The 18,308-nt window shown below is 39.9% G+C and overlaps 1 protein-coding gene across 3 annotated transcripts in view; it reads right to left on the bottom strand.

The window, feature by feature from the left end:
- Positions 1–18,308, bottom strand: part of DOCK2 (dedicator of cytokinesis 2) — a 446,749-nt gene that overhangs the window by 215,413 nt on the left and 213,028 nt on the right. For all 3 annotated transcript variants that reach the window (XM_077137614.1, XM_077137615.1, XM_077137616.1), the window contains one exon: positions 4,984–5,079. In XM_077137614.1, coding sequence (XP_076993729.1) covers positions 4,984–5,079 — 96 coding nt within the window. The remainder of the gene's footprint in view (positions 1–4,983; positions 5,080–18,308) is intronic.

Genomic DNA, 18,308 nt, shown 5'->3' with positions numbered 1-18,308 from the left:
GAGTAATTACTTTCCAACATCATTTTCTTTAATTTGCAGGAGATATTTCTATTCTAAGAATTGCTGCAATGGCCCATTTTATGAAAATGAAGCAATATCTTAAGAGAAACCTGTTTATTTCTTCCTTCCATTTCAGGCATGCTCCTTCTCCCAATAAGGTGTGCTTGCTACGTGCCTCTCGCACTTCCCACTCAGCACTCTCATCATTGTAATTACACTAGTAAACTCAATGGTCATTGATACTAATGACATAGCTTGCAATTTAGAACCTTTGCAAGGCTTCTGGAATCTATCCAGGAGGTAGGAATAGTCCGAACAGACAATTCCTTACATTACTTACACTCTCTGTAATGCAGGTGCCTGCTATTTAGGAGGAAAGAAAAACATTCGTTTAAAAAGAAAAAGTAATGCAAACAGAGTGAAAAGCATATACAAAGATATGACGGCATGAAACAACAGCATTTTCAGAGAACATTTCACACATTGAATGACTGGTTCATTCATTTGTGCAACAAACACTTATCGAGTGCCTACTGTATGTCGGCAATCCTGCTGGGTGTTGAGAATAAAGGAGCGAGTAAAACATGGTCCTTGTCTGTTTCCCCTACAGAAAGGGAGCAAGGCACAGGAACAGAAAGTCATCTTACCCTGTGCTGAGTGTAATCAGCACAACGACGCAGATGAACACAAGCAATCAGCAGGCCTAGGTGAATGAGAAGTGGCAGGCAGGTGAGGGAGAGGTAGGGGTCAAGTGCAGCTCCCCTAGTGCTAGGAAGACAGTACCATAAATTGAGAGTACACACAGGGAGGGTACAGAGCGGGTTTCAGGGGGCTGGCAATGAGTTGTTCTGGACACAGTAACTTTGAGATGCTTGAGAGATATCTCTTTGGAGAAGTCATGATTTTCTCAAGAGCACAGACCATGCCTAACTCATTTTTGAGTCTTTGTGTTGAGTATATAAGAGGGACCAAAATGTTGAATGAATGAATGTTATGTGCCAATAAACACGTACAAATGCTTCTTGTGTATTATTTTACTTAATTTTTACAGCAACTCTGTGAGGAAGATCATTATTCCATCTTAAAGAAGACTTCCAGCCTTCAAAAGTATTATGGTATATAAGAGGAGCTATTACAAGTTTGCAGGTAAAAAATGACTCAAAATAGGAGACGAGCACTTACAAAGGCGCTTGGTATCATTATCATCAGAGAAATACAAATTAAAATCACAATGAGGTACTATTACAAATTGAATTGTTATAATCCAAAGGACTGACAATACTAAATGTTAGTAAGATGTCAAGAAACTAGAACACTCATATGTTGCCAGAAGGAATATAAAGTGGTACAGCCACTATGGAAAACAGCTTGGCAGTTTCTTATAAGTAAAACATATATTTTCCCATATGATCCAGAAATTGCACTCCTAGATTTCTACTCAAGAGAAATTAAAACTAAAATAGCTCTATGCAAAACATGCACGTGAATGTTCATAGAAGCATTATTCATAATAGCCCAAAACTAGAAACAATCCAAATATCCAGCAACTGGTGAACAGATAAACACAATGTGGTATATGCATGCAATGGAATACTATTCAGCAATAAAAAAGAATGAAGTACTAGTACACCTATAATATGGATGAGCTTCAAAACATGCTAAGGCAAGAGGCCAGACACAAAAGACTCAAATTGTGTTATCATTCATACAAAATTTTCAGAAAAGGCAAGTCTATAGAGACAGGTTACTGGTCGCCTAGGAAGGCAGGGGTGTGGGGTGTGGGGAACAGGAATAGGGAATGACTGCAAAGGGAATTTGGGGGGATGATGGAAGTGTTCTAAAACTGGATTTTGGTGATGATTGCACAACTGAATAATTTACTAAAACTAATCTAAATGAATACTTACAATGGGTAAATTCTAAAGTATGTAGATGATGCTTCAAAGAGGCTGTCAAAAAATAAAAATGGCAGAGAGGACTGTGTGATTTATAAGAGTGAGAAGTCCCAGCCAGGTTGGTGAACTTAGGTCAGCTTCATAAGGCAGTGCCTTTATGCCAGATCTTGAACACCGAGTAGTATCTCAACTGGTTGAAAAAGCACAAAACGGAATTCTAGGCAAAGCAAGCAGCATAGGTAAGCATGAAAGTGAGAAAGTGCCAGGCTTGTTTGGCCAATATTCAGATATTCACTCTGGTTGGATATTGGGATGGAGAAGAATGGATGAAAAGGATGAAAAATTTGGTTGTGGGCAGTGCACTGAGGCTGTGAATGGACAGGCTAGAGCATTTATGACTCAATTTGGGAGATGGTGGAGAGCCACTGAACATTTGAGAGTAGGGAAGTGTCCTGCAAAAGACTGATGGGGCAGCAGTCAGAAGCATGTGTTGGAAAGGCGAGGGACCAAGGCAGAGCAGCAGATAAAAGGCTTACAGAATTGGTAGTAAGTGAACGAGGGCCAAATTGTGATTACTAGCCTGTGTCAATATTGCAAAGGGACAGAGAGATGCACTGTACTAGACAGAAAAAAAAACAATAATAGACACTATTTATTGGCTCTTTCTGTGATCCAGGCACCATTTTAAGGAATCACTGTTCCAAAGGAAAGGAAGAGAGTTAAGAACTTGTTCTATATGGAATAAGCCAAATGGTTTGATGATCATTTTTAGGTTTAGGCTACAAAGAGAAGGAATAAAGATTAGAGAGGTCATAAAACGCTTATCTAAGCTTATCTAAAGTATGTTATGGGAACCCTGGGTATGGGAGCATGTAACTGAATAAGAGACAGTGAGATTTCTAAGGCAGTGAGACAAACATCAAAGACAGATTTACCCAGCTCTCTAGGCCAGGAAGGCAGTGTCTGGCATTGCCAGTGATCTCTCTAGTTGTCACCACTTTTTAAAATGTACATAATATACAGTAAGTAAACATCCTTCATCAGTGAGTAGATAGACTCAAATGGGTAAAGATAAGATTGCTATACTTAGTTGCTTCTAGAGATCAAATTTTGCCCCAGCTACCGAAATATCCCTCCTTGGGGAGGGAGTTAGAGTGTATAGACAGTCAGTATCCCAAACCTGACTCCTACCGCAGTAGTTTAAAGCAGAGCTCCCAGACCGGTTTTGCGAAATCTGATTCCAGCTGTTGGGAGCCTATACAGTGTTTTAAAACACCCAAAAAATTAGTTGCTGACACTTAATATCAGTAAATTTTGCCTAGAGTGGGGAATTTTTCACTTCCCTTGAGAAGTCAGGAGTTCTGGCAACTATGTGGCCCATTCCTACAGGACATCAATCAGTTAAAGCTGAGTAGTATTTGTCCTCTTTAAATGTTAGAATCCCTGGGTTACACACTAGAGTCCCTGCCTGGTATACTCCATCCATACATCCATCCATACATTCTACAAGTCTTATTAAGCACCTACTTTGTACCAGGCACTGTTGGAGGCCCTGGATATATGGCAATGGACAAAACCAACAAAGACTCTTATTCTCCTAGAGCTCAGATTCTCATGTGGAGAGCTAGACAATAACCAAAGTAATAAATTGAGAAATTTATTTCATTTAGTGAAAAGCACTAAGAGAAAAAAAGAAAGAAGGAATATAATATGAAACAGGGTGGAGAGGTGCCAGTTATTACAGGCAGGGTGGTCAGGGCAAGGAAAGCCTCTCATTAGGTGATACCTGAGACAAGGTGTTCTAGTTTGCTAGCTGCTGGAACGCAACACACCAGAGACGTATTGGCCTCCAATAAAAGGGGACTTATTTTGTTAGTTCTTCAGAGGAAAGGCAGCTAACTTTCCACTGAGGTTCTTTCTTACACGGGAAGGCACAGAATGGTCTCTGTTGGCCTTCTCTCCAGGCCTCTGGGTTCCAACAACTTTCCCCAGAGTGATTTCTTTCTGCACCTCCAAAGGCCTGGGCTGAGCTGCGAGTGCTGAGATGAGGAATGCCGAGCTACTTAGGCTGTGCAACGTTGTGCTCTCTCATTTAAGCATCAGCCAATTAAGTCAAACGTCATTCATTGCAGCAGGCCTGCCTCCTAGCTGACTGCAGATGTAGTTAGCAACAAATGAGGTTCACATACCATTGGCTCATGTCCGCAGCAACAAAACTAGGCACCTTCACCTGGCCAAGTTGACAACCGAATCTAACTACCACACAAGGTCTGATTAAAACGAGTGAGCAAGGCTCCAGACACCTGAAGGAAAAACAGGTCAGGCCAAGGTAACAGTAAACAGAATAACATGTGTGAGGGAAAGAATGAATAAGAGACAGAAGGCATTTCACTCTGGGTTTTACTCAGAGTGAGATATGAAACCAGTGGTAGGTATAAGCAGTGGACTGAAGGGGTTGGATGTACTCAATTATGTTGGTAGCTGGCCCCTTAAGCATTGAATTTTGGGCCTTTCTTTTAAAGTAGGATGGGAAGAGGTTAAGGTATTAGAGGTTGCCTCTGAGTTTGGAGAAGGGAATAATCATATTTTGGGACAGGAATCTCCCAAACTTCAGGATATTCTGTTTGTGAAGAAGAATAGCCCAAAGCTTTAGCAATCATTTTGCATTAACTGGCAGCAGTGGGAAGAGCTAATACACAATGAGGCCACTTAGGAAACTAGGCTCAAAGGACTCTGAGACAGGGCATTGCTTCACTCTAGGCCAGAAAAAATGTTCCTGGTGAACTTGCATCTAGAGAACTCTGCTTTGTCACTTACAAGAAGCTTCTCTCACTTCTCCATTTTTACAGCAACATTCCACATCCACTGGTACATTGAACACAGTAGACAAGTCCTAGGTTTTGTTTTATTTCAACAACTTGGATAATTGTCATGTTCTCCAAAATCAGCTAGGAGAAGTCTTGACCCCAGTACTCCAAAACAAAGCAACAATTGATACCACATGTTTGATGTGGTCTGGTTTTCCAGAAAATCCATTCCTTACCCTGAAAAGTTTGACACTTTTGACATGAGGAAGGAATCTACTCACAATCAGGACGTGATCCCGGCCCATTGTGATGACCGTCCGGTTCACTGTGCGAAGTAGCTGGACCATGATCTCTTGGATGTGGTGGTAGGTGAAGGCCTGTAACACAGTCAGAAACAGCTGTGTGACAATCAGGACACTGTGTCTGCACAACCCGCCAATGAACACAGACAGTGGTGGTGAAACATGGTGATCACCACATCATCTCCACCAATACCAGCACCATCATCATCATCATCAACCTGCATTGGACATTGGGACTTTCACTGATCACTTCATAAGTTAGCAATTAAGGTCTTACATTCTGGAATCAGAAACTTTTGGTTTAGAATACTAGCTCTGACAAGAAGTAGTTGTGCGACCTGGACTAAGTGACTTAACCTCTCTAAACCTTGGCTTCTTTATCTCTGTAACAGTCAGGATCAAAGCACGAACAAGAAGGAAATTTAATGCAGAGAATGGGCTACACAGGTAAGAAAGAAGTTGAGTCACCAAACAAGGGATGATTAAGTAACCTAGAGATTAGAAACAGCAGAAAACCATCATTGCCCCTAAGTTGGAGAGACAAAGAATGGAAAGAGCATTCCTGGAGCCCAGTGACCAGCATTACTTGATGGAAGCCATAATCTTGGAGGTGTCTGTATAGCAGAAGCTGCACATCCACCTCAGGGAGATACCCCTGGTGAGCTCGTGTGTCCACTTTAAATGCAAGTCCCTGAACCTTCTGTAGGACTTGCTCATGTTTATTGAGCTTTGCTGTAGGAAGCATTGTGCACAGTCACCTACATCCTCAAATCCTTTCAATGGCATAAGGCACAGAGTCTCATCCATGCATTCCTGTGAGAGTGGACATGGCCAAGTGGAAAGGTCCAAAAGCTCTGGGTCTAAGTTCCCACTCTGTACTTGTCAGCTACATAACTTCACTTGTCATTTAATCTTTCTGAGCCTCAAGTTCATCTACAAAATATGGAAGGTTCTCTCACCAGCCTCTCAAAGTTGATGTGAACATAAAAGTTACACATGCCATTTTGGGAACATACACATGCTGGTTCCACTGTATCCATTAGGGCATCTGTAATGTTTGCATTTGATGCAGTCTGATTGTTGAGAATCACAGCATAGCCCACTGGGAAGTTGTTGTCATGGAGGTTTGAGTTTGAGAGCAGTCTTGCATCTCTAGGAGCTAACCAGAGCCCAACAAAAAAAAGGTGCTGGATAAAATGGTGGCTGAAAAAGCGATGATCATTTACAAGCACCTTATGAGTCTTTGCTTCATTCAACTGTAGTTTTTGCCTCTTTATGTAAGTAATATAAGGAAAATAGATTCATAGTTGTGGAGGGCAAGGATGAGAAAAAAGAAGTGCTTAAAAGAAACCCTCCCTTTCCAATGTGTACTTAATGACTATTGGCATCCAAAAATTAATCATCGAGACTTTGCTTTCTCTGCCTCAGACTCATCTTCTTCTGCACTCTGTGGTGCTTACCAGCAAAACCTCTACCAGCAGAGCGTCATTAGGGCACATATTTGACAGAATCAAGTTCTCATAATCCATCCCAAACACTCCATCCCAACCCTGGGTCCTTGCTGGGTTTGAGCTCCATCGTCATCGAGCCCTCCCTCCACATGTGGTGCGTCCCTCCTGATGCTTAGGGGCAAGGAAGACAATGTATTTTTCTTTACTTCTTGGATACAGCTGAATCTCTCTTTCTTTTATCTCTTTAAGCTTCTTTGATGATTTTTAAGTTCACATTTCTTGCACTATATTAATGTGATGTTAATGATAATAACAGTTATGACAACAGACAACATTTTCTGAGTGTTCGCCATATGCCTGACTCTCTGTGAGTACTCTGCCACATCTCACAACAAGATGGGTAATATTGTGATCTTCACTGTCCACGTAAGAAAAATGAAGCCCAGAGAGGTTAAGTATCTTATCCAGGGTTTCCCACAAAGGAGGTGAGGGAAAAAGGATTAAAACTCAGTAGTCCGGCTCCAGAGCATGCTCCCTGCCCAAAGTCATCCAAGCAGGTTGGAAAAAGAACACCAGTGTCTGGCCACTCCTTTGGGACCTCGTTAAACTCTTACTCTGTCATGATGGACAGACCCTGCCTTCAATCAGGTCGACTTCTAACTACCTTCACTGACTTCTGATCTTTTCTTTCCCTTTTAGAAAACTTCAGTGCTATTACTCCTAACTCCTTTATCTTTAATGCATTTCTTTGCAATTTCACCAACCTACACCCATTGAAAATTTATATAATGGGTCTCCATTTGACATTTTTTCCCCAGGATTACATCTCTTCCTTTACAAATAGATATTAAAAACCCCTTTTCTCTTGACCTCTTGCTTTCTGCTTCTTTTAAATAGTCATTTCTTTTAAGTCCAAAGAGATGCAATTAGACTGCTTGGTAAGTTTGCTATTTAAAAGTGGAAAACTATCGAGTTCAATTCATTTCACTCTGAAAGTTCCCAACCTGGCAGGCTATGTAGCAGCGTGTTCACAGGATCGGACAGACCTGAGTTTGAATCTCAGCTTGATCTCGGTGATCCTAGACAAGTTACTTTTCCTCTCTGAGTTTTAGTTTCCTTATTTATAAAATGTGGCGAGCAATACAAACTTCAAAGCACTGTTTTGAGGAATAAATCAGGTAATGCTGGTAAAGTCCTCGGTAGTAAGGGTGGGCACCTTTACTCAATAAATGGTAGCTGCAACTCACATTCCCCTTGGACTGCGTCAGCACTCTGGCTGGGCTTGCAGATTCCCAGCACGTAGCAGAAAGTGCAGTTCGAGGCAATGCATAATCTCAAATCTGGGTGATATTGAAATGTCACCCAAAGAACATACAGCTTATATGCAAATAGAAAACTTTCAAGATGATAAACCTGAGCTATGCAGTAAAAGTGCAGCCACAAATCACAAACTGCTAATTGCTCCAGTGCCAGGCAGGTAGAGAGAAATACTTGGAAAGTGTTCTAGGCTTGAACTAAACCGTGGCTTGTAATTGAAATGACAAAATCAGTCTTCCCAGTATGGCCCTAAAAAGAAATTAATCCATCCAACCTAAGCACACTGCAAATTGCAGTGTTTTTTCTTCCTTGTAATAATTATAGGTTTCTACATCTGGAAGGGACTCAGAGTCCTTTCTTTAAATGAAGTCTTATGCAAGCCCCACATCTCAGGAGAGTTAGAACTGGAGCAGGGGAGGGGAGTGGGAGGCCAACCCATCTCCTTGGCTCACGCTACACCCCATGACTGACCTAGCCTAGCACTTTGTAGAATACAATTCAAAACACCACCGATCCTCCCACAGCATTTCCAGAACAACAGGCAGCCCATATACAAGATGACTTTCAGCAAGGCTCTACACAGAGCAGGGTCACAACACCGAATGAAATTACATGAAAGATGCTCGGGTTTTTTTTCATTTTTCTTTCAATCTTTTTGATGATACCAATTAGGAAAAAAATCTCCCTCTAGTTCATTATAATATATCTTTAATACCCATCTAGTTCATGCAAATTCCTTTTTTAACAAAGAGAGAGGCCCTCAGGTTAGAACAGACAGCAGACAAAAGCATGGAGGTCAAACTTTCTAATCCTGCTCTGTTTTCATTGCATTTGTCTTTAAAGTTAGTTATACGTATATGGCGAAGGTACAGAAAATATTATCCAAAACTTGGAAATAAAGCAAAATGGGGACTATATGACTTCTTATTAAAGTACTTTCTGCTAAGCCTACAAGGGTGGGTGTGGAGGGGTAGGGAGGAATGTTCTCAGACTGTCTCGGGAAATGTAATTTTGACTGAATGTTCTCAAGCGATTAGAAACAGAACATTCTGCAGCCCTTTAACATTAGAGGTTAACTTGTAGGAAAATGGTAAAGCGTGATAATTGTTTGTCTGCTGCTTTGCCAAAGATTATGGTTTCACTGTTTTGGAGAAAGTTTTATACCTAATGTCAGTTTTATACAGGCATCTCTTCTCCAAGTGACTACAAAAATAAAGAATCCTGAATATTTTTCAACCAGTTCTCTTATTGTTCAGCTTGTTCCCTAATTTATCAGTTAAATAAAACATTGGCACATGCTGATTAATTGAATTAGATGATTTTTGTTAACAATTTAAGAATTGTACTTTACACAAGTAACACTGGCTACTTAGGATAGTGATATAACATTTTATTTATTTTATTAAGGTTATATATATATATATTTAAAATGAAAAATTCTCCAAGTTTATTTCACACACAAAAAAGAAGCAGTTCCTCATACCCCTTCAACTTCTCACCACAGGAAATTCTTCACTTCTTTGATGTATTGTAACTATTGTCTTGGTGTTTATAACCATGACACCAATAACATGCTCCTGTGGCTTTTTTCCTTTAATTTCTCACTTTTTAGGATTATCTATTAAGTCTTCACTATAAAAGACGAGAATTTCATCTTCTTTCCTCTCAGAACCTTTTAAACGCATGCATTCTTCCGATTTCACCTTCCTCCCATACAATTACACTATAATTTTATTTTTATCAACCTTCAGTATTTATACTATTTTCACTCCATAAATGCCATTCTCATACCAGTCATGAAATAATCTATGAGCAATTTCCATCTCCTGCACAACTCTCTATTTTCCCAAGACGAAAAGGAAGTTCTCTGTTCCTTATACTGTCTTTTTCTTTATTCATGATGACCTCTTCTCCTATATACTGAAGTTTCCTCCTCCTGGTTTTAAAAGGTTTATTTGTCTCCTAGAATCTGTTTCTTCTAAATTGTTCTTCTTCCCTTTGATTGTTTGGCACTACTCTCAATTTCACCTTAAGAGTTTCCCTGGGCTCTCTGTTAATCTTCGGTTGTACGTTCACATTTCATTGTAGGTGACTCTAAAGTTGACAGGCAACTCGGAGCTTGGGAGAGCTTGGAGGAAAGCTTGTTGACTGTAGGAAGATCTGGTTGGGACAGATCTTAGTTAGGAGTGACTCAAACACTGACATAGGCAAATCTTTCTTCTTGGGCTGGTTCGATTCCATAAGTTGAAGGGTTAAGATCTGGGTGCCAGCATTGTAGCAGTTGAGAGGGAGGAAAATACTGGGGGTTTTAGCTTCAAATATGCATACTTTTATTGAAATCATGCTTTGACTAAGGATGTCTGCCCTCAATTGCACCTGGTATCTTTTAGTCCAGATACCCTCTGTTTTTCCCTTTTTATAGAATAAAATCTCCAGGAACTCAGCTGCATGGAGTCAGACTTCAACTGAGGCGCCTTACTTGAGCTCCTCTCCTTCATTCCCATCTCCAGGGACACCTAGTACTACTAATTCCTGAGACTTTCAGGGAATCTACTTAAGATTGGGTGGGTTCTCAGCTTTCTTCACTGCTGGCTTATGGGTCTGTTTTCTTCGGTCTGCTAAGTCATTTATCAGTTTTCCATATGATTTCTACCTTCTTTAAAGAAGAATCCCTTTTATTTTTTCAGTAGGGTTTCAAGAAACCCCAAACATATGTCTATGCTCAATCTACCATCTTTACATGGGATTCTACCCCAAATTTCATTTAAATATTTATAAGTAAGTTAATTTAATTACCAGCATTAATAGCACATGTGATGATATGTAGCAAAGAAAAGAAGTGATTGTGTTTTGCAAATATCTGAGGTTTTGAAAGCAGTTCTAGTATAGCCCCTAATTTTACATAAAAATAAATAACTCCAGCTTTGAGAAGGGGTTTGCACAGGGTCATGTGACCAGTGGAATGTGGCAAAAAATGTCATCAAGCTGGTATGGAAAACCAGTTCTGCTGAGCAACGCCAGGCAGATTGCTCCCACCAGTCCGCCTTGCAGGCAGCCTTGTTCACTGTGTTCATGCCAAGGATGCTTCCAGCTTCTCCAGCTGCTTTGTCTTTAGCCTTTTTCAATACTTAGAAGGAGGTAACAAGGTCACAGCTACAGAGTTAAATCTGAAGGTTTATTGACTTATTTTTCTAAAAAGAAATAATGCATATACTGACTATGAAAACAGCTGCAATCCATGGCTGTTAATACTTTTCTCAACTCTGTGTTCCCATAGACAAGGTCTTTTCAATGTCTTTATTAACTGAAGTTACCCAAACTCACCTAGAAATAAAGTGAGTTTATTTTGAAAGTCATCACTTTCAAAAGATGTGACATAACTACCATCTAATCCAGAGTCAAATCTAAAGCAGAGTCATCCTATCACTTTATTGGTTCTTACAGGTAATATGATTTTTTTCATGCAATCTAGGTTTAGCTGTGTCTGTCTTCTTCCTGTTTGAGCTGGTTTCTGTCCTGGAAGACTCCACCTTATTGCACCAATATCTCATTGTTTGAAGCAAGCAACAGAGGCGGCCCAGGGACTTAGAGAAACAGGAGTAAGAGGTCAGTAAAGTTAGGCAGTGAGAGTTGGGGGTTTTGCCACTTCCCATCATCTTTGCCTCTCATAGCCACTGGGGGACTAGCTGCTTGAGCATATAGATAACTCATTTCCAGGGCAGGAATTGGGCAATGCCTTCATGTTGTCATGAATGCCTTTATGACTTGGATTAGCCTTCTCTTAAAAGGGAGGGTCAGAGATGGTGGCGGTAGGAGACAACAAACAGAAAAAGAAGATGTGTGACTACTGTAACCTAACAAGTTTTGAGAAAATACTATCTTCTAGGAACTATGTGTATAGATTTTATATCTACGATCTCATTTAAATTTTATACCCCTCCCCATGAAGTTGCAGATGTGAAACATGAGGATGAGAGAGGTTTAGTAAGTCACCCAAGAACAACTCAGTCATGGGGACCAAGTCTGACCCCAAGCTCAGTTTCATCTAATTCCAGTTCTTGGGCTCTTTCCATGATGCAGAATGTGATGGTGGTGCAGAAAAAGGACATGCTTTAGTCCATCCATTATCCTTCCAGCATTTTTTTTCAGTTTTATGAAAAGTGAACTAAAAACACAGAGCCTATCCATACACAGAGATTATAGAGCTACCATTAATTAGGCTCCTTCCATTCTCAATGACCTTGACCAATCACTTGACTTGTCACTGACCTTGACTACCTCTCAGAGCCTCAATTTCTTATTCTGTATACTGGGCATAAAGGCACCCACTATTTCAGCATTGTGTTGAGAGTCTGTAGCTAGTACCAACACTGACAGCTGATATTTATCAAACTTTTACTATATACTGTGTACTTTAAGTACTTTACATGCATCAACCTAGGCAATCCTGCAAGCATCTATAAAATGAGGGTAGTACTTCTATTATCACAAATCTGCAGATGAGAAAACTGAAGCTCTCTCTGGTCACTGTCACATAAAATGTAAGTGCACATCCAGTATCCAACTCAGGCCTGCTGACTCAGAGCTCAGGTCCCTAACCACACCACTCCATTTCCTAGGATCACATAAACAAAACGATACAGCAGTACTCTGTAGATGGTAAATCATTCTGAAAATGTGTTCAAAGAGAATGATAAGACAAATACACTAAGATATTTCTGTGCAGCTGTTGACAGCAATATTGTTTATAATAGCCAAATGTAGGGAGCAGGTTAAATGTTCCAATCCTGTTAAACAAATGATGGTGTAGCCACACAATGGACTAGGATAAGGTAGATATGCTTCAACCTGGATAAATGTCCCTAATATGTTAAAAAAAAAAAAAAAGAAGGTGATAGTGCATCATGTGTAATGTGATCCCATTTATGCTTTTGAAAAATATTTTTCTTTGTCTAACAAGCTGGAAAAATGTACGGCAAACCATGAACGATGATAGTGCTTGGAGGTGGGAGATATGTGAGGTTACACAGACAATTTTACTTACTATGGTTTGTTGAAAATTTTCACAATAATCATGTATGATTATAAAAAAAAAAGAATTTCCCAACTGGAAAAAAAGAACATTTACAAACATAAAGGATTGTTTTCATAGGAGACTGGGTGGATGCTTGCTAGGGCTTGCTGGCATGCTGCAGGCAGTCTTGTGTTTAGAGCTGATGGACTGCTGTGAGCGTGGCACTTCCCCTCCCCACCCGGAGACCTCCATTCCATGCTGGAGCTGGAGATGTCACCTTGGTGCTCCCAAGCTGGGGTATATTGTCAACAATTGTAAATTGTGAGAAAAGCCCTACAAAGGAACATGGGTTAATTTTTTTTTTTAAAGGCACAACCATGGAATATTTTATTCCATTCATCAACTGCTTTTAACTTCCATTTCCTAGCAGGTGAAAAAAAATGTACTTAAAGCCACCAGAAAAAAAAAAAAAAAACATAAAACCATAGCCTTCAACAAAACAATCTCATTGTGCTTGGAGAAAAATGTTGCTTTTATTCAGATGCTGTAAATTGCTTTGTGAGGCTTTTGTTAAAATATACTGGTACCTGCAGGCTAAAGCTGAAAAAAATTAAACCTCTGCCAGGTCTAGAAATACAACATCTTGATGTTGATAATGAAGACTGGTTGGAGATATTTATGAAGATGTACCCCTGAGATGCTATGGTTTGGTTTTGTTCTTCAAAATAGTAGGAATCCACGGAGATAGTGCAAGAAGAAATGGATAAACAATAGAACTAGCATTTTTGAATTCTTATTATGTGCCAGGCAATGGGCTGAACTGTGTCATTTGAATTAATTATCTCAATGTGCCTTCACAAAAACCATGGTGATAAGCATTAGATGTAAAATGGGAATCATACTATTATTATAATTCAATATTTATTGAGCATTTAATATACGCCAAACACTATAATAAGTGCTTCAACATGCATCATCTCCTTTAATTTGAAGAATAACTTTATAAAGCTGCTACAACTGGTTCTCCCCATGTTACAATGAAGAGACTCAGAGGTTTATGTAATTTGTCCAGAGTCACAGAACTATAGATTAATGGAGTTGGATTTGAATCTGTGTCTGCTTGACTCAACAGCTCACGTTTCTCTACAACTCAGATGCTTTCCAGAAAGAACAGCTTCAGCTGTTTTCAAATCCCTGCACTACATCATTTAGCCTCCTTTCTCTGGCTCTTTGGCAAAGGGGCAGGCCCCAGATAATCATGCTTGTAAAGGCCCTACCTCATATCACATGCCTAATATGTTAAAATGAAAAAGACCTCCACAAATAAATATCATTTAAATACAACCACATAAGAGTTGTATTTGACCAGCTGACATACTACTTGATTTGCAAATAGATACCAAGTAATTATTAATTTTTAAATTTGCATTTTTTCATATTTTGATGTCATTAACCATTTGGAGGCCATACACCCATAGGTCCTGGGGACTGTACCTATACTCTACTAGCATGTAAACTGTCAAAGCTTAAGTGAAAACTACTCAATGATCAAATGGCCCTGTAGCAATGGGCTCCTCTGAAGTTTCTATTGCAGAAATGGGGGTCTGTGAACTATTTTTAATATTCAAAAAGCTTAACAGAAAGTAAAAACTCACTCATTTTCCATATTATCACATGGATTAATCAAAATGTCAAAATTCCTTATTTGAATGAGGACAAAATAAACCCCAAGTCACCCTATTTACCACTGCTGGTCAGAGAGTTCTAACGGTGATCATATATTATTAAAATTTTAAATGAGGAAACAAATTACTCAATGTTCAATACATGCTGCTTGTTTGGGAGGTAATATAATTTAAAGCATACATCCATTGGCATATGATAAGAAAAGGGTTCCCTGGTGGTGAAAATTTTTATTGCTACTTATCCAGAAAGCAATCCAATACATGGCTTCTACCCACCTCCATGCCCCAACTTCCCAATGAACTTCCTCTCTCACTCCCTTCCTTTATGCTTTCCTCCCTCCCTTTCTTACTGCCCTCTTCTCTCTCACCCCTCCCACTGGCAGTCTAGCCTTTCTCCTATTTCACTTGCCTCCTTTCACTTTGTGCCTGTGCTTTAGCTCTTCATCTCCAATCCCAGGATGATTTCAGCCACTGGCAGAATAGGTCCTATACGGGTCAGCTTGATTCTTCCCCACCCCAGATAATTTCCCCAAATATACCTCCAGCTGATTATTATTTGAAGTTCATAAATAGAATGTCATTTTTTTTTACATAATGCTGATTCTCTCCTTTTAAATGTAGCCCTGACTGAGACCATTGCCATATTAGTTAGTCTATCTCCACCGAGGTAGGGGTCATAACATATCCACTCCAAACTGTCCATTTGTACTGTTGAACAAATAGATTGTGAATCAACTGTGAGTTCCTTGAGGACAGGATTAGGGCTGTATCATAATTTTAGGTTCCGCACCTAGAACACTACCTGTGACAGAATAGGTCATTGCTACTTTTTTATTAAGTGGATGCAGATTTAATTAATGAATTAGAGGCGCTTACGTGGGGGTAACCGATGTAGACAGTAAGGAGAGATTCCTAGATGGGAGAACAAACTGGAATGGCAAATGTGGAAGCTTCTGGGAACAGAGCTCCTCATACTGATGGCACAGCTTGATCTCACACAAAGAATTAAAAGGTTCTTTGGCAGGGGTAGAGGTGAATCAAGTAGTACACACAATCTTTCATTCTGCTCCCCACAGTGAAAATGCCCCTAATCACTCCACACTCCTCCAGTGAAAGAAACATAGATATCAGAGCAGTTTACTCAGCCGAGCAGTTTACTCAACAGGATTTCCAAAAATCAAAACTCCACTGTCCCCATTTTTCAAACTGGCCTTTTTTGTCCCCCCTCCCCCAATTTCTCCCAAGTCAGGCAGGCACAAAACCAAACTCAAGAGGCATCTCATGAAGCATCCCACTACTCTGTACCTCAGCCAGAATTCACAGCCTGCTGTCATTGACCAGTCTGCTTAGGGAGCAAATAAACCAGAAAATTTAGAAAAATTACCAGCAACAGAGGGCTTTGAAATCTTACTTTTGAAACTCTTTTCCTTTTTTGGAAAAGAACTGAATAAATAGGGCAATCTTAAATACAAGAGAATTGGACAGGAAAGACCAGTAAATAAGAGGAATGAATGTGTGTCCTCTGTTCAAAGAGTGCAGCTTTACAGACACCAATGCTGTTTTCTCAGCTCAGAATGAGTATAATTAAAACTCCCCCCGGAAACCCATCTCTATAAAGGAGCAAGCTATAGAGAATCTGTGCCTCTCTCCGTGATGCTCATAAAATCACTGCCTACTAGAATGAGGGTATTTCTCTACATTTTGAGATGCTGATGATTCTTCTCTAACCACTTCTACAAGAGAGTCTTAAGTCTCCCTTCCCCTCCATCCCTCCCTCTTTCGATCCTTCCCTCCCTGCTGCCTTCTCTTCATCTCCCACCAAGTATGCATCTTTGTTTCAGTGTTGATAAAGCATTTGCTTTTCTCAAAAACATACTTTAGGGGGGTATGTGAGTAATCCAGTGGTAGAATTCTCGCCTGCTGTGCGGAAGACACAGATTTGATTTCCAGTCCATGCACCCCCCCCAACCCCCCCCCCAAAAAAAACAAGCAAAACAAAAACCAAACAAACAAACAAAAATTCAACAAATGGTGCTGTAATAACAGGATACTCACATGGAAAGTAATGAAATGTGACCCCACCATACAGCACACAAAAAAACATACTTTTGAAGTTCTATAATATCTACAATACTTGGCCATCATCCCCACTTAACTCTTTCTAGATAATTTAGGCTGTGTGCTCCCTCCTCTTCCTCCACTATCACTGTCTCTCTGATTAATCTACAATACATATTTGAGAAAGGAAAGGCTAGTTTATTTTTCATGATTCGTTCCAAATTTTCTAACTTGATCTATGGATTACGGTGGCTTTGCTGGATGATAAGAGAATGACCACCTCACTTTCCATTCTCCATAAATACTCAGTCCCACCTCTTTCAACCCATCACTTTGATCCTTCCCTGACCAGCTGCAAGCAGGAAAGACTTTCCTTTGAAGGTCTAGCCCCTTTTTATTTTCAGCCAGTGAGAGCCCACCTTGTTAATTAGTATAACCAATTCATTTTGAACAAAAATCAATGTGTTTATTCCTGGCAATGCATTAAGCATATCTTTCATATAAGTGTATAGTAACTAGAAGGATTCTTCTGCTCCCAATGTTCCTGGGTCTGGAGTGAATTTAGATCCCTGAGGGACTTCCTAAACATCAAGCTGGTTCTCCTCTCCAATCCCCTGTCCTCCTAAGAATAATATGGCCAGATTAGTGTGCATTATAATTTCATAGCTCAAGAAATATTCTTTAAGCATCTACTCAAGAACTTCTTAACCATGGCTGCATTTTTTAACAACCTGAGGAGTTCCTAAGCATATAAATATATTCATGCTCAGGTTCACTCCAGACTAACTCTAAATCTCTTGGTGGTAAGGTTCAGACATTGTTAATTTTTAAAAGTTCTGCACGTAATTCTGACCTGCAGGCAGGGTCAAATACCACCAACTCATGCCATGCCATGCTCTGTCCCTGGTACTGGGGATTCAGGGACAGAGAAAATCTTGTCCCTGGTTTTAATATGTCACAATCTGTTGGCAATATATGATGAGGGAAGAAGCACGCAGTGAGGAAAAGGCCATGATAATGTTATCACAGTGCGCTAAGGAAAAACAGCAAAAGAGAAAACCTAATCTAAAGAAATCTGGGAAGATTCTAGGGAGGGGATGTCAGAGTGAGACAGGAGTAGTTTGGATCTGCTACAGTCTAAGATGCTTTCCCATATTAAGAGGATACCTAATTATAAATAGCTAACTCCTTATATATTCTCCCTACGAACTCCTTTCCTTTGGCTTACTGCAAATCTCTCTCACATTGAACTGATCTGACCATCCTTTGATTTCTACCTGCTCTCTACAATTCCAATCCTCCCAACATCGTGATGTCTTCACAAAGCAGAATTCACCACCCCATAGCCTTGGACTTCAGGCAACTCCTTGAGGGAGTTCGGTCAGTCCTTTGGGTCTGGTGAGGTTTCGTTTCTCCCAGGCCCTACCCCAGCCAGTCTTGGTCATCTCTTCCTTCCAACAGAAAGATTTTGTTCTTTTAACTTCCTACAAAACCTCATTCACACTTCTTGGGAGTAGGTAGTCATGTCTTTCAATTTAATATATCCAAACTGTAGCATTATGCTTGACACAGAGTAAGCATTAGGTACATGTATAAATATGTCAATAAATGTGTGAATGCATGAATGGATGGATGGATGGAGAGATGGATGGAAGGATGAGTGGATGGGTGGATAATATTTTTATGAATCTACTTTTCATCTGATTGATTCAGCATTTGATGCAAAGTATGTTTTTTCATGTACCTAGCCATTTATTCTCAAAAAACAGTGACACCGAA

The sequence above is a fragment of the Tamandua tetradactyla genome, chromosome 20 (genome assembly GCF_023851605.1).
Source record: "Tamandua tetradactyla isolate mTamTet1 chromosome 20, mTamTet1.pri, whole genome shotgun sequence".
In the NCBI taxonomy this organism is placed as follows: Eukaryota; Metazoa; Chordata; class Mammalia; order Pilosa; family Myrmecophagidae; genus Tamandua; species Tamandua tetradactyla.
This window is presented reverse-complemented; position numbering and strand designations above follow the sequence as displayed.